At 37.4% G+C, this 22471-nt stretch overlaps 1 protein-coding gene across 8 annotated transcripts in view; it reads right to left on the reverse strand.

Moving 5' to 3' along the window:
• The window catches only part of HYDIN (HYDIN axonemal central pair apparatus protein), a 288791-nt gene that overhangs the window by 221072 nt on the left and 45248 nt on the right, over positions 1 to 22471 (reverse strand). For all 8 annotated transcript variants that reach the window (XR_012490131.1, XR_002139687.2, XM_074314603.1 and 5 more), the window contains exons 8-9: positions 12238 to 12439; positions 7636 to 7819 (exon numbers count right to left, since the gene is read on the reverse strand). Coding sequence is in view for 6 of the 8 variants with exons in the window: in XM_074314603.1 (XP_074170704.1) it covers positions 7636 to 7819; positions 12238 to 12439 (386 nt within the window). In the remaining 2 variants the exon portion in view is untranslated. The remainder of the gene's footprint in view (positions 1 to 7635; positions 7820 to 12237; positions 12440 to 22471) is intronic.

Genomic DNA, 22471 nt, shown 5'->3' on the forward strand with positions numbered 1-22471 from the left:
CTCATATGTTCAGGTATCTTGGAAGGTGACTCACAGGAAGTTCTTTTGGATGACACAGACATTAGTATTTTGCGCTCTTGAGAAATGCATTCGTAGATCTTTTTCAAGTTATCCTGGTTGGGCCAGGTCCAGTTAGCTCCGAACAAGATCAGTGAATAATGACTTCAAGAGCAGCTATCATGTGTATGAATTCCATCGTGTTCTACCAAAGTGGAAATAGTTTTGACTACATAAATAAATATTTTCAGCTATCATCATATTTAAGGAAAATTTAAAGAATTTCTCTTGGGAAATAAAAACATCTTAAAGTCAAATTTTTATCACTCAGTCAGAAAAAAAAGAAGCACTGGTTAGAAGTTATAATCTGTTTCAATACTCACACAACTGTTCTTCTAGAACCTTCCAGATAAATGAGAAAAATTATAGCTCTTTTTTTTTAAACTTTGTTTTTAATTTTTATTTTAAGTGTGTCTTTCCAGGACCCATCAGCTCCAAGTCAAGTAGTTGTTTCAATCTAGTTGTGAGGACGCAGCTCACAGTGGCCCATGCAGGGATCGAACCAGCAACTCTTGCCAAGAACACCGTGCTCCAACTAACTGAGCCAACCGGCCACCCAAATTATAGCTCTCTTTATCATCACTCAAGCAAATACAAGTTAGCTCAAAGAGAAATAGAAAAAAAAGTGGAAGCTAAAAAATTGAAGATAAACTATCCTAATTATCATTGAGAGAAAAGATCCAATTGGCACAGGCATGCAAGGAGACTTTTCTACTCCATTATATCTCCTCGGACAAGAAACTAAATTTAGTAAAGCATTGATTCTCAAAATAATGACCAGCAAATTTTCTCAGAGAGGGGTCTAAGATTTGGTCACCTGTCAGAGGAAGTTTCACAAAAGGTGTGCTCTATCTTGGGTGCAGCACTCTAACCCATATAAGGTGAATACAGTGAAAATTCCAGCGGGGTTTTACAGAGCTGAGGTAGTTGTGTGCGAGGTTCATGCCTTTCTCTGGCGAGAAGAGATTTGTGTCTCTTCCAGCAAGGAAGGGTGTTAACTCATTTAATGAGCCATGAGGAACCTTGCTGTTTCTAAGACTTCCTTAGGTCTTCCTCCACCTACACTGGTTCTCTAATACAATAGTGAATGTGCCAGTACAATTGGAAAAGGTTTGGCGGAGCACAAAGATCTGAGAGGACAAACAATAATACAGGGAGGCTGAAGAATGGGAAAACCGTACTGATGGAAGAGCTGTGACTTGTCAAGGACAGTTGCTCTCAGCAGATCCCTGTCCCTGTCCTCCTTTCTCCTTTCTGGTGTCCATTTCCAAGGAGTCAGCTCCCACATGTTTGCAATGTGACTCACGGCTAATGGTGCAAGAAGTGGAAGGGGTTTGCAGTACAAAGCTAGATCTTTCCTCTTTGGTAGCCATCTGGGCTTCCACCCAACCTGGTTCTGCTGAGCTCACATGCTATGCAGATTTGGGAAAAATAAAGTAAACTAAATTTGAGCTGTGCTTTCAAAGTCGGAATTGCTGAACCACATGTTTTCTGCAGGCTTAGGTGACAACAAAGCATGGTTTACTATTACTTACATGGTAATAAAGAAATTATCAAGTTTCTCTCCCTTTCTAAGGCTTAGTTAAATTAAGCTGAGGCTTTCCTAGATCAATTTTTCTTTTATGGAAAAGACACTTGCTAACAGAAGCAGAAATGCTTTCCCTGCTTGCCGATGTCAGTCAATCAGCTAGGCCTAGTTCGGGCAAATATCTTTAAATTCTCAGACCTTTCTTTTTAAGAAAATATCAACTGTTCAATATTCAGAAAATTGCTGCATCTTAAAAGTGTGACCTGAGCCGGCAGTAGCAGAGTTCAGAAACAAGGCCAGCACATCTGTGCTGTGATTTCTCAGAGGGCTCTTACACGCCCATGGAAATCAAAAGTTTAATTCTCTCTTTTTGCCCTGGGATATTCTTCAGCTTCTCAATTCTCAGAACCGTGTTTTCTGTCTTTGACTCTCTCTCACTCAGGGTACCCAAGAGACCTAAGGAGAGGATATAACAAAATGAGACTGTCAAAATTCTGTATAGTCAGAGTCCATCTAGTAAAATAGAATATTATATTTCTGAAAGTAGTCAATTCCACTTGCTTTTCTGGAAGGCACAAAACATGCATAATAGACTCGATTTTACAATTCTTCTTCAAAGGGGGAAAAAACTATACAGAAACAGGTGGCTTGAGAAATGATCAACATTCTACAGAACGCAGTACCTTCCCTAGGTAAGGAATAAATGGAAAATTTTTGGCTAGTTACATTAATGCTCCAAGATGTTATCAAAAGAATCGACACAAGGAACTTGACATAAATAGTAGGAATACACCACACGTTTTAATGACCAGAACAACAGTTATGGTTACTACTAGAATATCAATAAATTATTAAAGCTAAAAAAAAATCCTTCCAGACCACTGTCCTATATCTACCCAGGGCTGCCTTCTCCCTGTGGTCACGCTGGGTCCTTGTGTAACACCTTTCATGGAGAATGAACACCTCTTGGATCTCTCAAAAGACAAGCTCCCACCTTTGCACTCTGCAACCACATCGGCAGTCAAGACACCCAGCATAACTCTGCAAGGTTTGAAAAACAGACCCCATGGCAACAGTATGCAATGAGCATGATGAGAAAAAGTGAGCCAAGAAGATGGGACGAACCAGAGGCCAAGTGGTGAACAGGTTGTAGAACAGAGTAAGAACTTTCAGTTCTAGAGTTTTGGTCAGTCATTCTTCTAGCATTGAGTCACATTACTTCTCACATGATTATATAAATAAAATGTGATTAAATTCAAACCCATCACCACCTCTGGGCATTTTAGGGACAGTGACTGAACTCTTGATCTTGAATCTACTTGCTTTAAATTGAAAGGACCTCTGAAATACGAATAACATTGCCATAAAACGCACGAAATGCAGAGAACACAATAAGGGCTAAACATTCGTTTCAGCTGACTCATTTGAAGAACCAAGGTATTTTGACATAGGCCTGAGAAAATAAGCACATCATTTCTTCTTTCTTTTCAGACACTAAGGTAAAGGTTGGGTTTTTTTCCTTTTTAAGTTTACCTCATTTGAAGACAATGACCTTCCTCAGTGGACACAGAGGCTGAAGAGCTTATCAGAAAACAAAGTGATCTCTAAGCCTTCAATCAACCTTTCGTTTTATTTTTATCTTTTGAACAGGATATCAATTAGGAACTGATTGTTAGATCAGTAGGTGACACTGTGTGGTTTTAATCCTCTCTGCTTCTACTGTGAACTCAATTCATATCAAGAAGCTAATTAAAAGGAATCACACTAAAAAAAAAAAACCTAACTGCTGATGCACAGCTCAACTGTCAGAAATTAAATAGTGGCTTTGGCATAACTGATATGATACGTGAGCAAGATTCAGAAGAGACTTTCAGTAGAAAATGGTGATGAACCCACCATAAAGGATAGGAAGATATGGAAGAAAGGGAGATGAGCTCTGCGCTGGCTGGTTCTCCGCGTAGCTGTCCTTCTCTGGAATTCACCCCAGCGTCTCAGGGTCTCTAACGGTGAGCACCTGGGGGCTGTCTTGGGCTCTGCAATTTTCCTTCTTTGCTTTGCTCTTAGAACTTCCATCTGCTTTTCATGCCTTCAGTGAAGTCCTCTATTCAGATTCTCACATATCTTACCTCCAGTCCTACGGTAATTGCCCTCCCACAAGTTTATTACTACATTTCCAGAACTTTTTGGACAACTATTATCATCTCAAATTCAACATGTTCAGAACTGAATTCATCATCATGAACTGATCTCCCTCCTTTGCTCCCTTCCTCCCTCCCTCCCTTCTCCCCTCCTCCATTAATTGGCACTGCGGTAGGCCTGGGGCAGAGATGAGGTCATCGCACTCCTTAACCTTAAGGAGCTTGGAGTCCGTTCCCAAACTGGAGAATCATAATTTATGAATCAAAAAGGATCCAAGTGTCCTACCTTCAAAAAAAAAAATATCCTTATTTTGTGTACAAGGCAACCAAAGCCAAGAGAGATCAAATGGCTTGTTTAAGGTCACATTTGTTATTGGCAAAGCTAGGAACTCCTGACTCATTAATTTCTATCAAAGACATCATAATTCTCCCAGCCACTCTAGCTCAGATTCTGAGGAGACACATGATTCCTTTCCATGTCTAGTCAATAAAATGACCAGTCAATAAAAAGCACTTTATTGCCTTTCTTATGAACATCTCTCACATCTGCCATTTCCTTTGCTTTCCAACCATCACCAGGCCGACCATCCAGGTCAGCGTCACCCTTACACATCACCCTGAACTTGCCTGCAGAGATGTTCAGTCTCCCTGAGGCTCCCTGCACACGCACATTTCCCCACCTGACCTGAACCCACCTTCCCACTTTCTATCCACCCTCCTCTGACTTGATCCACACGTGGCTACTAGGATAATATTTCTAAACACATCATGCTCCTGCTCCTGCTATTGCTCTGAGCCTGTCTAGAGCCTGTCAAGAGTCTCAGATACCCTTGGCATACCCTTGGCCATGGAGAAATACTGCTTGCATTCTACCACTTGGAGAATTATCTTCCCTTGAACCAGTATTTCCCAAACTTATTTGACCATAGAACTTCCTTTTGCCAAGGAACACACGTTACCTCCCCTCAGATCTAGTGTTTGTAGAAATACACTGTGGGAGACAATAGCCTGTAGGTTACAGCACAACAGGTTGACCAGGCAGCCCAGATTGCCTCTACTCTCCTTCCCAGTCTTATTTGTTACAGTCTCCATGACTGCCTCTTTCAGAAAAACCAGTAATTTTATTGTTATGGAATATTCCATGAAACTAACAGTTTCCCTTTTTTGTTTATTTTCATGGTTTCTCCAAGTGGAAACATTTTCCTTCCTTTCCACTTAATTAAATCTTACCCGTCCTCTAATATACAGTTCAGTTCTCATCTCTTCCATAAATCCTTTCCCAACTCTCATTTAAAACTACTAGAGCATTTATTTACCTGTACCAGAAAACAAAAATCTCAACAATGGAAAACACCCATCGTTCACATTTGGGTCAAGAAACTAATGAAATGGCAGAATTTTTCCCATAAAATACCTTCAAAAGTAATTTACAAGGTAAGATTATATTATACTCACAAGAACTGTATTTCTATAAAACTATCAGGATCTTTAAGTAGGGGGAAAAAAGGAGATTTAACATCAATAAATAATTCACTACAATTGACACTTGAGTTCTGCTGTTTTGACCAGAATAACTTTAGGAAGACACCAGGAGAGTTTCATGCCTTCATTTGCATTTTGCAAAAATTGTCAAGAACCAGCTAATGAATACTATCATGAGAAGAAAACCTGAACAGTGTACAGAAAAGACAAAATCATCACAGATACTATAAACATCACTTATACTCGAAGCGAATACTATCCCCTTCCTATGGCTGTGATTTTTTTCACGCTATATAAACAAAATTAGTCTCATTTATGTAAAAGATACAATTTCTGTGTATCACTGTTTTAAAATATGCTTTTCTTCCTAATGGTGTAAAGATGCCTTATAAGAATGCCTAATTCAGTTCCTGTCTAGAAGGCAAAATCAATCATATTAAATGCTTTCCTTTAATACACATATATCTCTATCAAGAAGCTTCAGGTTACGGAAGAGAGCATGAGGAGAAGAATATCTGAGAATGCCCTAGTCTTTCTACTTCTGGGCTGGATATGGACAAGACTTGCCATGGGTTCCCACCTCCTCCTGACCCCCAATGTTTGCCATCTCTAAGTCATCCACTCCTAGAGGATATGAGAAACAAGACAGTAGTCACCAGCCTGGATCTCCAGTACCGGCTGGGAGGCATCTTGCTGTCTACACCCTGGACCTCGCCGGCACGTCTAAGACTGCCATGACTGATTACTCCTCCCAGCCGCCGCCCGCTCGGCTGCTTGCTTGCTTGCACTTGTAATGCCTTCCTGATCTTTTCAACATCTTCGGGCTTAACTGGTATCTTTGCTGTCCTTCTAAGACTACATGTTCATCTTTTAGCCTTAGCCTCTTGCTGGTCTAAGCCATCATATCTGAAGATCCCTTTACTCAACTGAGACCTGGACGGTCTTCTGATGTGACAGAAGATTCATTCTCAGCTGACTTCTGCAACTTCCCTACATGAACCCTTTACTTCAAACAAACTGATCCACTCATGGAGCCTTGAGTGGGCCATGCCGTGCACATCCCCAACTTGGTTTTCCAAAAGTCCCATACTGCCAGACCCAGTTAAGGCTCTGCTCTCAAGAAGCCTTCTCTAACTTCTTCGTCTATGACCATCACCTCAGTCTTTGAACCACTGTACTGACTGTCTTCACCAGTGATTCCCACAGAACAGTCCCGAAGATCTCCAAGCGAAGCCTCCCTCTGAGATTTGCAAGGCACAGGATCATACTAAAGACTTTTAGAAGCCTTACAGAGAATTTCAGACAATACTGAACCCAGTGTTTCTGAAATGTATTTATCCACGGAATCCCTTTTCTATGTTCTATCTATCCTTCAATAACAATTTGGAGGTGCAGACCTAAGGAAAACAGATCTCCACAAGTCAGTGGCATTTCCCACAAGTGACCTCGTATTCCAATGTGTCCTTGTCCCCATGTCTTCTCGCCAACTGGTTTGAATGGTAACAACCCAGCAGCTCTAACTATTCGTAGCTGCTGGGCTTTCTCAACTCCTATTGCTTTCCTTATCCTCACATCACTCTACACTTGCTCAGTGAGCTAATGCATAGTGCCTCGCACACAGTAAATACAGAAGATGCTGGCTACTTTCATTTGAGACAGTGGGGCAGAGTGGTCAGAGTTTGCTCTGTGGAATCAGACAGGCCCTGTTCTAACTCTGGTTCCACTTTCACTAGATAGCCCATGAGGTCGAGGACTATGTCTGCGTTGTTCCCCGAGGCCTGGTACACACAGAGTGCCTGGTATAGAACATGCAGTCAATAAGTATTTACTGAGTAAATTAAGGACAAAGTAGTTCTCAAGCAAGCAATTTTGCCCACCAGGGGAAATGTGGCAATGTGCAGAGCCAGTTTTGATGGTCACAACTAGCATCTGCTGGACTAAGGTCAGGATGCTATTAAACATCCTACAGGGCACGGGACAAAGAATTACCCAGCCCCAAATGTCAATAATGCGGAGCTTGAGAAACCCTGCTCTAGAGACAGGCTCATCAAGGATAAATTTCTAACTACTGACACTGACCATTTAGCCTTGAATAGTTAGCAAATTTCTCTAAATCTCAATTTCCTCATCTATAGAATGGGGGACCGATTATAACTGATAATATATACACGGATAAGATAAATTGGGGAATGCATACAAAGTGTTCAACAGTGACTGGTGCATAGCAAGTGTGACTATAAACATAACCTATGAGCAGGCTTACCTTTAACCCTCATTCACTGTCTCATATAATGAGGACGAGGCTCTTCAGATGGAATCTGTATGGTCTCAGAACTCACTGTGTCCATCCCAGAGTAAATACTCCCATCACAGTAAACCCTGCACTCCCACTTACGTTTATTGTATGTCAGACTGTACATATGTGCTCACCAGGGGCTCAATTGTGAAAACGTTATTCAGGAAGAGCACGCCGTTTGCCTGAATGAGCCTCCTCTGATTCTCAAAGGTGCGGGAGAGAATGGAAAGCTGTTCTCGGAGGGAAGGATCAGTAACACACTCTTCAAGAAACTCATCAGTCTCGTTCTTTTCCTCTTTGAGTAGATGATCACAGACCCTAAAGAAAAACAGGAAATGTGAGATTCATTTGGTACTCCCCTGAAAAACATTATAAAGGGCCCCCCTGCAGTCCACCATTCTGGGAATAGTCTTTCCCCATCACCCTGTGCTCGTCCCTCCTTGCCCTGAGTCTGTAACATACTAGCTGAATGATCTTGTACTTTAACATCTCAAGAGCCTCAATTTCCTCTTTGGTCACTTCCTTCAAGAAGTCCTCCTGGGCTTCCTGTCCTTCTCAATGTCCTTGCTTGCTCCTGAGCTCTCATGGATATTTGGACAATATTTCATTTTAGGTAATTGTGTTTCCAGATTGCTTTTTAAATACTTAACATCTATCCTGCCTCTCACACTTCAAGGACAATTTTATTTCCTTTAAACTTGCTTAGCTTTAATTCTTTCTTAGCTATTAAAGTACCTGGAGAACAGAATCTAGAACCAGCAAGGACTAGGTTTGGATAGTGATTCTACTATCTATTTACTAGCTCTTTGACTTGCGGAGTTACTCGTTTCCTCTAAGCCTCAGTGTCTTCACCTGTAAAATAGAAATAACAGGAGCTCCTCCGTCATAAAGATGTATTGAGGATTAAATGTGATCAAGGACCTGGTGCCATTCCTGGGACAAAGCAGGTGCTCAATAAATACCAGTTTTCTCCCTGTGTCAACCATAGGCAATTACCGAGCTGTCAAGCTTACACAATGCTCAAACTAAACCAAAGATGATACCTTTTTACTCTTTCTAGCTCTTCAGATCCCTTGTGATAAGCAAGGAAAGCAGCCTTCCCCAGCCCCTCTACTCACTGCCCTCACCGAAGGTGTGTTCACATTACTCCTGGTACCAGTTACTTCATCTGAATTTTGAAGACTGAATTTTATCTCCTCCCAGGGCATATGACCATTTACCCAGCATTTTACGGTATTACCAATGATGAGAGACAAATTATTTAGCTCTCTCAGTGAGAGCCTAGGCTCACCGAATTCCTGTCCCTGGCCCAACATTTTCTAAATGACTTCATACAAACCATATGTTCATCAATGTTTTATAACTCTTTTTAATAACTTCAGCATTCAGGTTCCTTTGGCCACATAGCATAAAGATGCCAAAGAAATAGATTCAGTGTGTTCTGGTTCCAAGGAAGAAAGCATTCTGTGCTTCCTTTTTATTGCTATTTGGGAAGCAGTGTCCAAGGTAACGAGAGCAGCAATCCCTTTATACTGCCGGGCAGAGCAGCACAAATTAACGAGAGCTCAGTCCATAGAAAGAAAGGAAACCATTAATTCCTATGAGTGGAATTTGTGATACCTATCTTTAGGAATAAATCCTAAAGAAACAACCATGGAAGTAAATTAAAGCACAGCTACAAAGATGTTCATCAAAGTGCTAGCAATGATACCAAAAAAAAATGTGGGTAAATTTGATATAAGAGATTGAAGGATTCATTAAACAAATGATGGGAATCATAAACATTACATTTATCTCGGAGGTTAACGGGAGTGGGGTTTCGGGATAAAATGCCTTGTATGGACCAAGGATGTCAATGCTCCATGAATTGAGGAATATGATGAACTCAATCCTTGCACCAGGAAACAAAAGACAACAAAACACAAATTCCCAAATGCTGCTCTTCTCCCACACTGTTGAGACTCTTGGACCAGTAACAGCTGTATAATGCAAACGGGGGCAGGGGCGGGTGGGGAGGCAGGTACCGGATGGAGACCTAGAGCTGTGGCTCAGAGTCTAAGAAGGGAACGTGCAACAGCACCTTGAGCTGGGCTCACCCCAACAAGGGATTCTAGCTACCTCAGTCTATTGTTGGGCCATTTGTCCTGCTGATAATCATGGTCTCCTGCTTCAGAGGTAGTCCTGTTCTACAGATGAGGACACCTCTCATCAGAGAGTGTACCAACACACCAGCCATCTCTCTAAGTAAAACCAGGAATTTAGCCTATTTTCCAAATGGTCTGGCAGCCACCAACGCCCATCACTTTCAGGCATCAAGTACAGTTCAGCCTATGGACTACAGTCCACGGGGAAGACTTGTGTCTCAGGTACGGTAGCAATGAACCAGTAATGATGTCCCTCATCTTCAGGTACTAGAGACCCTGCTCCTCTGCAGCACCCCCAAGTGGCGGTAACTGGATGCCGAGGAGAGTAAAATCTAAAAGCCATGGACTTCACAGCTGGGAAAAATACCCAGATGTCCACCCTTGGCATGGAAAGGACAGAGCCATCCACCTTCAAATGGGCCATGTGACCCTGGACACTGAGCAAGTCTGTGATGACTGCTATACACTGAGGCCTAGAGATTCTCCTCCCATTTACCAAGTACCACTCAAGTCTTCAGATTCTAGGATTACCCTAGGGAAGGGAAAGGTCTCCCCAAACACAACTAAGATTAAATTTATTACTACCTGGGTGGCAGGCTCAAAGCCCAATAAAACTGACCTATCTAGAGACACATGTCATTTCCTACACCTGAATGTTGCGAATAAATCCAATGCTGACTACTATGTGGGAGAGAGAGAAGGATAAGGAGAAGAGAGAGAAAGGAGAGGGAGAGAGGAGAGAGGAGAGGGAGAAGGGTAGCACAATCAACAAACTCTTCACTTAGATGAACCAATCCAGTTTGCAGAAACATGAGTTATGTTGCTATGTGTCACCCAACGTGAAAATGCAGGTATTCTTATTTAGCCATCTGAAACCACTTTTCAAGTTCATTGTTTAAGGGAGAGACATGATCCTAGATAATAAAATTAGGCTTCCAATCATAGTTATGAAAATGCTATCCCATATTATTCCCTTGCTACAAAAATGTTGCTAGAGGAACTAACAGAAAGAGTAAGGGATATGGTGAAAGAAAGACAATACAAGAGAAACGGAATACGATTCAAGAATAGTATTAAAGGGATAAGGGTGTGAGGGTTGGGGGAGATAGAGTGGGGGGGAAAGAAAAGAAATATCCATCTACATGTGGTTGAGATTATGTTCTCCATAACTTAGCATCTCTGATAGCAATTGGTTTGAATTTTTCTTGAGTTTCACTGTTGAAATTAACTTCCTGAAATACTCTTGGGACATAGGCATGTTATCGATCGTATCCTATCCATACAAACGCACATATAGTTGAAATTACAACTGTCTTTCCCTCCGATAGTGTATTCATTCTCCTCAGAATATTACGCCTACAGGACAAGCAGGATATTTAAATGTTACGTTTACTGCTGCTCCTTTGTTCGTACCTGACCTCCGATTTTATCTTTAAACCTGCTTGGACCATTCTGATTGTTGGTACACACGTCAGCTGGAGAATGAGGACAAATGAAGCAGTGGGCGAGCCGTTTCCTCTTGCCTTTTTAAACTACTGGTATTTCTACACTAGGAGGCAAACTAAAGTTTTTAGGCAGGACCGGCTTTTCTTTTCTCACTCTTTAAAGACGGCACAGTGGCAATCCAGTGATTAAAGCTCATTGTCTGAATGATGAAGCTTCTGGTCCACTGTGTCCTGTCATTGTCACAGCTCCTTCTGATTCAATTAGGGGCAGCACAGTGGGAGATTTCTGCCTGGTTTCTATGGACCTAAGACTTTTATTTTCATCACATACTAACTTAGTTTTAAACAAAGCTTTGAAGCTTCCCAGGGCTAATCTTTAATGAAATTGGGGAGGCAAATAAAAAAGGCTAAAAGAAATTCCAATGAAAGCAGCCAAAGTGCTAATTTAGGGAGGTTGGAAGGAGGTTAAAAGATGCAAGGGTAGATTCAGTAAAAAGAAATATTCAAAATGTAACAGTGAAAAGATTTTAGTTAAAAGAGTTTGGTTTTCCATTTTATTAATTTTCTCCACTGCCTGAAGTATCCCTTTAAAAAGCATAAGATTAAAGATACCAACAAGAAATCATTATTAAATTATAAGGTTAGCAGGGATTCAGCAATGCTACTAAAACTGAGACTATAAAAGCAATTATATGTAAGCCCTTCTTTTTCCTCATTCTTCGTATTTTCTGGAAATAGCTTTTCACTGAAAAAAAAGAAATCCACACTGATCTCAACCAAAAAAAGATTATTTTTAGAAACCCTATGAAATCTGATCAATGTGGTTAGGGTTATGAAATAAATTACAGACAAGTAGATTAGTTTTGGGGAGAATAGTGAAGAATGATGTTTGGTGTTTAAAATCCAGTAGTTTAGCTACCAATTAATTATAACCAGGTTGGAATTAACTGAGAATGGACAACATCATGCTCCATGTAGCTCAAATCAAGTTCTCTAAATGAAAAAAGGAACACCATACACTGGAACCAAGTTATAAAAATTTCACATTGTTGAGTTGGTTAAAAACCACAAAAGTCATTGATTTTTCATAATAACTGAGCTTTATGTTCCCTCAAATGACAGCACATAGGTGATTTGTCTTACAAACCTGTGCTTTTCTTTGTCTTCTTCTCCCTGGGCAGCAAATATCTTCCACTGGAAATGGGCAATGATGTCACTGCGGTTGTAAATGGTTACAGTTCGCTGATTGGAGAGAGATATGTAGGTTTTCTCGATAATCAGAGAATTCTTGTCTAGCCTTATATTCATATCTATGGCAGCTCCATACAGCGACACAAACACTTTTTCACCTAGAAATTTAAAAAGTACAATGGGAACACACTTTGAGATTTATTGTAGAATGATGCTACTAAGCTATTTTTTTCCATAAGGTTAAGTTAGGGAATATTGTACAAGTGTTACACATTTAATTCTTTCCCCCTATCAATCCAGAAGTCAGACATGATCAGAAAACTTAAATATTATGTTTGGTGCAATTATAGGGAATCCAACTATCTTGCTTGGTCATTGTAAAAAATATATAAATTGTTGTAGTTATATATTTTTTTATATATATAAAATATATATAAATTGTCTATTCCAAGACTTTTTCTTCTTTGTAATAGTTTTAAATCCTACAGCCTGACCATGAGGGCACCTGAATTCTAGAATTATAACCATATGCTTCATCTCTATTTCAAGCAAGAGCTGGATTTCTGATTCTTAAATTAGCTGTACGAAGTATAACTGGGAAGAGCTGCTCAGCATGAGAGGATCTATGTCCAATCAAAGGGGATCAGGAAAAAAGCTTTAATAACTTCATGAATAGAAAACAGACTATTTAAAAGAAACCACATTCCTAAACAACAGTAATTAAAACAAAACAAAAATGGCACACACACACACACACACACACACACACACACACACACTACAAAAATAGAAAGGCAAAAGTGATGTTTATAATTTAAAAATTTTTAATGTTAAGAATAATTTTATTTAGCATAGTAATTTAACTACTGGACTTCATTCAAGATGCACCAATTGCCTTAATTCTAAGTGTATAAATGAGGGTCCTGCTTCCAAGAAGACACAAACCTACAAACTATATCTGATCTCTGCAATGTCACAGGAAGTGCACAGAAAAAGAAAACAGTTAAATACCATCAATGTTCTGTTGATCTGTGCTGCTAAAGTTTTAATTAGCACGAAGCATAATCACTTGCACCTTATTTTTTTAACAAACATTTCTGCTCCATTTCCTGTTGCATGCACCAAGCAGCTAGTTAGTAAATTGACAACAGTATACATTGTAAATGTTCTTTAGGTGCTATAATTTTGAAAACAGCAAAACTTTCCCCATAATTTAAAGAAAAAATAACATTTGACTCTAAAATTTAAAATTTTTATTTAAAAATGTGTACACATAAAGTAAAATTTTCAAGTACTATAAAAGTGTATACCATGAAAATAAAATGTCTTCCTCCCCCTCACTCAATTGTAGGCCTGTTTTTTAGAGGTAAGAGCTGTTAATATTTTCATGTACTTCCATCCCAAATAAAGGTATGCACTCTTGTCAACTTTTAAATTTTCTGATGAGCTAAATTGAACAATATGATGAGTAAAAACTCATTGTTACTATAATTTACACATTCTTAATTATGGATGATATTGAACATCTTTTCATGTATTAATTGATATATATACTTTTTTTTTTCTGTGAGATGCCTATTATATAGTCTTGGTCATTTTTCTTTTGAGGAGTTCATCTTTTGCTTATTGATTTGTAGACCTTTTTAATAATAAAAAGTTAACTCTTTGTCATATATGTTGCAATTTTATTCTCTGTAGAATTTTTAATTTATTTATGACTTCTTTCTGAATAAATGTTCTTAAGTCTTTATGTAGTCTACTTGTAATTATTTTCTTTATAGCTTTAAAAAATAAGTTTAGATTTTTTTTAAATTACATTTCATTTCAACTTCCACCTTCCCTTCAAAAGTGATTTTTTTCCTTAATGAAACTAAAGCAACCATAAGTAGGTCTGGTTCAATGCACTACTTAAAAAGAAAGATGGGTGATTTTCCTTTTTCAGCAATGATAAGCTAGGTTAAGTTAAATGACTTTCCTGCTGAACATAACTAAAAATCTGAAATAAATATGAATAAACATCTTCTTAAAGGCACTTCAGAGCCATCATGATGGTAAGAAACTATCAGGCCAAAATTAAAGAAAGAACAGGACCCAAAGAGATAAATGAACATGGAAGAAAGTGTGACCTGAGGACATGCTACTCTTAGACATTCTCAGCTATCATTCTTATGAGGTCAGGAGTGACAGGAATCAAAGCCCCAAGCCTATATAAGGGGGAGCCTAAGTAAAAAGAAGGAGGAAGAAGAGGAGGAGGCTCTCCCCACAATAAACTGATCCTCAAAGGACTGTACCCTCAAGATGAGGGTGAACCAGAAGTAGACTAGCCCCAGTTCAGAATTAAGTATTATACTGGATTTGTCTCTCTCTTGCAGAGAACTTCAAGCCTTGAATTTAGTGATCATGGACCAGCTTTACCCTCAGAAGTCTGGAAGAAGCAACTCACTTCTCTTTGGAGAAAGGTACCTGCATCCAAAGTTTCAAATTTTTCAAAAAAAAAACACAAAAAAAGCACATAGCCAAACAGAAACAGGCATGCAAGGAAACAAAACTCTGTAAGTGAGAACCTACACATACAAGAAAAACAGAAACAGATCCACAAAGAATCAGATACTAGAAAGATTACATATAGACTATAAAATAACTATGTATGTAATTTAAAGACACAAAAGATGAGCTTGACTATATTCAAGAATAGGAAATTAAAAAAAAAAAAAATCTAGGGGTGGCCGGATGGCTAAATTGATTAGAGCATGAGCTCTGAACAATAGGGTTGCTGGTTCGATTTCCACACGGGTCAGTGAGCTGCACCCTTCATAACTAGATTGAAGACAACGAGCTACCGCTGAGCCCCTGGAGGGATGACCGGATGGCTCAGTTGGTTAGAGCGCAAGCTCTCAACAAGGTTGCCAGTTCAATTCCCACATGGGATAGTGGGCTGCGCACCCTGCAACTAAAGATTGAAAATGGCAACTGGACTTGGAGCTGAGCTGTGCCCTCCACAACTAGATTGAAGGACAACAACTTGGAGCTGATGGGCCCTGGAGAAACACACTGTTCCCCAATAAAATAGAATTAAAAAATTGTCCCTTTAAAAAAAAAAAACTAGAAAATTTGAAAAACCACACTCGAGGCTCTTGTAGAAATAAAATAACCTAAATTTTTAAAACTCTAAGAATATACTTAATAAGAGAATTTTATTAATTTTAAAGATGGCTCAGAAAATACAAAAGGCAGTATGGAGAAATAAAAAATACATGGGAAATGCACAATGAATGGGTAAAAGATTAGGCAGATGGAGTGAGATAGTGTAAAGCTCAGAAAGGAAACAGATAATGAAGCAAAGACAGTATTTCAAGAAATGATGATTAAGAGTTTTCTAGGGTTCATTAAAGGCATCAGTTCACATTTCTAAAAGCCCAAAGAATACCAAGTAAGATAAATTAAAATAAATTCATACATAAATATATTACAGTGAAACTGCAGAAAATCAAAGACAAAGAAAAAAATCCTAAAAGTAGCCAGAAGGAAAAAGACATTATCTTCAAAGAACCCATGGTTAGAATTACAGCTAACTTTTCAACTGAAACAATGGAAACTAAAAAACAATGAAATATCTTCTTCACTATAAGGGAAAACAATGCCAACAAAGAATTCTATAATGTTTCAGCTTTTTTTTAAATCTAAAAATATCTTTATTTTGTCCTCACTTTTTAAGGATATTTTCAATGGGTGAAAGATTCTAAATTAGCTCCCCCCTCCCCCAACACTTGAATAATGTCATTGTAATGTCTTCTGGCTTCCATAATTTCAGCTGAAAAGTTTGCCATCAGGATTATTAGTGTGCCTTTTAAGGTAATGTGTCTTTTTTCTCTGACCAGTTTCATAATATTCTCTTTGCTTTGGTTTTCAGTATTTCTACCACCAAGGATTTGCTGAGCTTTGTGAACCCTGGATTAATATCACTCATCACTTTTGGAAAATTCTCAGACACTATCTCTTAAAATATTTTTTTTACCCCATTCTTTCCTCTATTTCTAAGACTCCAATTACATATATGTTGACATTTTGACTGTGTCTCACAATTCACATGGCTTTTGCTCTTGGTTCTTTTTTCCTCCCATTCTTCTTTACTTCTCTCTGTGCTTCAGTTTGGTATTTTCTATTGACCTGTCTTCAGGTTCACTAATCCTGTCTTCTGCAGTACCCATTCTATTGTTAAACTAACACAATTAGTTCTTCATTTCCAACATTGAATTTTCAGTATAACATTGTTATTATACCCTAACAAAGAAAACATATAGGCCAATATGTAGGCTTATTACACTTATGAATATCAATGTAAAATCCTAAATAAAATATTAGCAATCATAATTCACCAGCACATTAAAAGAATGATATTTTGCAACCAAGTAGAACTTATTTCAGAAATGAAAGCTGGTTCACTATTAGAATATTTATTAATACAGTATAAATATAAGGAGACAAATTATATGATCTTCTCCACTGATGCTGAAAAAGAATCTAACAAAATCCAAAACATGTTTTTTATTAAAAAACAATAAAATAAGAACTGACAGAATTAAAACATAGTATAAAGTCTCATAATTAAAACAGCATAAAGAGACAGATCAATGAGTGGAATGGAATAAAAAATCAAAACAGACTCAAACACATATTAGAATTTATTATATTATCAAGGCAGCATCTCAAATCACTGGTGTAATGATGAACTTTGTTTAAAAAAAAACAAAGTACTATTGGGACAACTTGGTAGCCATATGGAAAAACAACATCAGAATAAAAGCCAAATGAATTAAATATTTATATGTTCAATATGAAACCATAAAACTAGAACAATAGACAGGAAAACTTTTACATAACTTTAAAGGGAAAATTCTCTGTGACTCAAAATCCAGATCCCTCTAAAAAAATTAAGAAAAGTGATTACATAAAAATGAAAAAAGAAATTCCACATGGCACAAAAATTCATAAAGAAAAACTGGGTAAGATATTTGCAACTTGTACCTGAGCAAAGGAATTAAATACCCAAATATATAAATAGCTCTTGGAAATCAATAAGACAATCCAATAGAAGCATGGGATAGAGTTGCAAAAAAAGAAATATAATACAATGCATTAATGGATGCTCAACTTCACTCATAATAAAAAAAATACAACTGAAGATACATTTATATACCATTTTCCCCCATTAGATGGGCAAAACAAAATAGAAGTTTGAGAACATAATCTGTTGTCAAGACTGGGGAGAAGGCACTCTCATACACTACTGTGGAAATGCAAAATGGTACCATTCTTCCCCACTCCATGGAGTGAATTTGGTGATACAGATCAAAATACCTATCAAAATTATAAAACTATTATCATCTGGCCCACTTCTAGGAATTCATTCTATAGATGAGTCAGAACAAGATCAAAGGTATTCATTACAATATTGTCTTAATAATAATAGAGTAGAAACAGCTGATGTACCAAACAGAAGGCCAGTTAAACAATTTGTGCTACACCTTAAAGTGGAATACTATGCAGGTATGAAAAAGTATACAGAGATATGGAAAGATCTCCAGGATATATGATTAAGTAGAAAAAGCAAGGTTTATAACAATTACAGAGTATGGTATTTGAGTATATAGGGGGAATATAAGAACATGTACGAGTGTTCCTGTTTGCATCTATTTGCATAAAAACTTTGGAAGGATATACAAGAAACCAGTAAAATGAGAGCAAGTTGAAGAGAATGAGGTAGGGTGGAAATAACACCTTTCAATACTTTCAAATACTGCTTTAATTTTTGAACATACGAATATATTACTTATCTAATACTTTAAATGTAAAAAAGGATTATAGGGCCTCAGGAAACTTGTAATAGTACTAATAATGAGAGAAATTAAAATAAAATACCTTTCCATAACAATCAGATTAACAAAAATCAAACAGTTTGACAATACTGCTTCAGCAGTATATTGGCAAGAATGTGGAAAAATAAGAATTTGACATACTACTGATGGAAATACAAATTGGTACAACTACTTGACTAATCAATTTAGTATCAGTAACACTCAAGATTCATTTGCCCTATAACTTAGCAATTGTACTTCTAGATATTTAGCCTTAGGGAATATCTCACACAGCTGCACAGGAAGACATATATAAAGCTACTCATTATAGCATTGATTTTAATAGCAAAAAACTAGGAATATCCTAATATTCAATAGGAGAATAGATAAATTATAGTATTTTTACAGACTGGAATATTTGCATAAGTTAAAATAAATCAGAGCTATATGTATCTATATGTTCAAATCTTTAAAACATAATGTTAAACGAATAAGTCAAGTTGAAAAATGGTACCTACAGTACAATACCATTTATGTGAAGTTTAAAACTACTTGAGACAATAGCATACAATGCTTATGGATAAGTAAATATGTTCAAATAGCATAAAAATGCACCCAATTACTGCTCTTCTGAGGACTAAGACATGGGAATTAGATCAAGAAAGAGTAACAAGGTGACTTCAAATCTATAATCAGTTCAGTTATCCATAAAATAAAACATCTAAAAGAAGTGTATATAGCAAAATGTTGAGATGTGTTCAATATAATAGTTGTTGATTATATTATGTCTGTGCTTTTGTGGTTAGTTGAAACATTTCATTGTTGAAAAACTCATCGAGAAAAATATCCAAGGGCTTACTTATTTCACACAAATCTAGGGATCAGAGAGATTAATATCATCAACTTGAGTTACTTACAGCAAAACTGTTACTTCCCAGAAATACAGCAAGAGCCACTATATTCTTTTCAAGAACTATTTAATATTTGGTTTTTTTCCTCCATCTTCCAAAAGTCATCATATCCGCAAAGTCAAGGGAACAATAACTCTTGTCTTGTCCCTACAGTTGTTGAAGTACTTGCGTTTTACACCCACTTTCCTGAAGAAAACCTTAAAAGGGTCTCCAGCCCCTAGCTACTTAGAAGACTGGTAGGATGGAAGGTGTGTTATGCCTACAAAATGCTGGGCCTCAGCATTTCTGCGTCCTTGAAGCACCTGTTCCCACACTAGTTCCTTTGGGGTTTCTGGGATTGAATGATGCAATCACTGTAGATGAGGTTAGCCACCGTCATTTATTATGTCCTAGTAAAGATGTATTTTGTGGAAGGTCTCATTACCTCTTGCCAGTTTTGCTACTATCAATCTAGCAAAAACAAATATGAACAAAACTAATTTTACCAAAAATATGAAGCCAGCTATATACACAATACATTTCATACTGTGGTTTCAGTACTTTCAGACAGCAGAGGACAGTAAATAAAATATATGAGTGGAGCCCTAGATTCCCTGGGGAACTAATAAGTTGATGAATAGAGTGAGTGCTTCTCATCTCTGGGTCACAGCAGGGTCAAATTCACCAGTCAAGTGAACTGGTGAATCAAACTTCTTCAGAAAGATCCAGGAAACAAATTATGGGACTTGACTTAGCTCACCCAGCACATCAGTGGCAATGCCAAAATTGGTATTATAATTTGCATGAAAAGCATTGTGGGATTATAAAAAGGGTGCTGGCCTCAGAAAGGGTGCTGAAGACCTGGGTTCAAGTTCCAGCTTTACTCAGGTGTACAGTTAGTATTTAATGTCTTTAGGCCTCAGTTCACTAATCTCTACCATAAAGGTAATTAAAGAGATGTCCTCTAATGTCCCTTTAAATTCTAACACCTAAGGACTTGAGAGTCTTTACTTCCTGTGTAATTTACGGAAACCTCATTCCACTTCCCTAAACAATCCCTGACCGTTCAGGTGTCCTAACTCCTGCTATTCCCTATCCTAAGCTATGGAATAAAAAACGGAAAAGAAGACTAGATCAAGGAATATTTACATTGCCTCTAAGCCATGTTAAAATGTCTGCTTCTTTTATAATAACTATGTTTTGTTAGATTTTCTAATTATAACAACACACATTAATAATAATCACATAATTCAAACAAAGGTAATGCAGGTAAGTGTGTGTAGGTGTACTCAGATATGTATTATTTAGCAGCTTCAAGCTATCATATCACACTCAATTACTTACTATATTATATTTTGGTATTCCTTGTTTGGCTTTTGGGAGGAAAAGAATTTGTTTATGGTTAATCAGAGCAAAATAGATAAATGACCATGAAGCTGCCCTTTGAAGTGCTAAATTATGATTGCTTGTATATTTAATAATAATACATCACCACACCTTTAGGGAAAAAGACTACTTGCCAACTTCTGACTCCTGAATTGAAATATCTCCTCTTCAGTTAGAGACACAATACTTTTAAAAATGCTGAATAAGAGCATTAGCTCTATAGCCTGATTATGCCAGTGGCTAATGTCACCTCTAAGATGACAGCAACCTCACCAGGCACTGAAGAAAAAAACTGCTATGCTCTTACTTCTAGTGCTCATTCAAGTAACCAACGGTTCAACAACCATGCCTCTCTCATTTGTTCTTTTTTATTTTTAGCTTAAACAACAGAAATTTATTTTCTCACAGTTCTGGAGGCTGGAAATCCAAGATCGAGGTGCCAGCAGTGTTGATTTTTGCTGAGACCTCCATGCTTGGCTTGCAGACAGCTGCCTTCCTGCTGTGACCTCAGATGGCCTTTCTCTGTGCAGGCCTACTTCTGATCTACCTCTTCTTAAAAAGACACGGGTCCTATTGGATTAGGATCCCAACCTTATGACCTCATTTAACTTTAATTACCTCCTTAGAGACACTATCTTCAAATGCAGTCATATTGAAGGTTAGAACTTTCAACACATGAATTGTGGGGGGCAATTCAGTCTATCTTTTTAAAGCCTGTTCTGAATACTAATATCTCTCTGAACCCTTAGATTATGTAACGTTTCTCAATACCCAGTTGAAAAGTCCAAAACTTAAGCAATTAAACCATCTGTTTGAGCCTTAATAGTCAAATATTTTTACTTCTCAGTTTTATTGAGATGATAAAACTAGTTTATTCATTATCTGTTTTATTTTGATTTTTGTTTGGCTTGGTTGTTACCAATGTAGTCTTGAGCAATTGTATTTTTTAATCTCTTCTGGAGGGATTTGCTTGTCAAAGGTATAAAATCACTGTGGTTCTTTCACAGTTTCAGATTAACTGAAAAGGTAACTAAATCATTTCTAGGGTCAAATCAATTGCCTAAACAAACTTGATTTCACTACAGAAGGACACACGGGAAGAGATCTGGTTCAGAAAAATGTTAACAAGTAAAATATTAGATATTGGTGAAATTTACACTCAGTATCCTTAATTGGTAGAACACTGGTTCTGTAGAAAAAAGCAAAATCTCCTGGTTGCATGTAACCAAGAATATATCCAGGGGAGGACTAGCAACTGAAGGGAATAAAAACAACTGTTAGAAATGTGATTGAGTATTTCCCGCAGAGGAGTAGCAATGCTCCTCCTTCTAGAACACTGTTTGAGGAAGTATGAAGAAAAACCCATACTTAAATCAATTTCCCTCCTTAAATCAATTAATACTTCAAACAGCTGCAGAAAGTTCAATCAGATGCTTATTTAGGGAGATGAGAAGCTAATGATCATGGCTGCTTGAAAAGGCTGCATGATTAAGTGTGTTTAGGCAGTCATTACTGTTTTCCACTAATGAAATTCAACCAAATAAAAATTTTTGACAATATACCTCCAATATATGTAGATGTGTTTGTTTGTAAATTATACACATATACTAGAGTACTCATATGTCAAATGTATTAAAAATACAACCTAAAATATTTAAAAGGATGAGATAAAGATAAACAATATTTGAAAGATAATTTAATATATTTTTCAACAATTAATTATTTTAGGGAGAGCAAAAAGAATGATCATGCTTCATTCTTTTTTAAACTCTTGGTTCAAAACCTTGTGATACAGTGACTCAAAGGTAACTCTAAGGCCACATTTTTTCCAATACTTATTTTTAGGGGCTGACATAAAACATAAACAAACACAACACATTACAAACAAAAATGATACCAAAGACATGGAGAACCAGATGGAAGAAATGTAAGAAACTGACTGAGTTTATTAGCACTCGTTTTTTTTTTCTGCTTTCATCCACTATTAGCACAAATACCATAAAGGATTTTGTTGAAATTCAGCTAACAATTTCCCCATAATGGTAACAATTACTTCACA

The sequence above is a fragment of the Rhinolophus sinicus genome, linkage group LG11, assembly GCF_036562045.2.
Source record: "Rhinolophus sinicus isolate RSC01 linkage group LG11, ASM3656204v1, whole genome shotgun sequence".
Classification (NCBI taxonomy): Eukaryota; Metazoa; Chordata; class Mammalia; order Chiroptera; family Rhinolophidae; genus Rhinolophus; species Rhinolophus sinicus.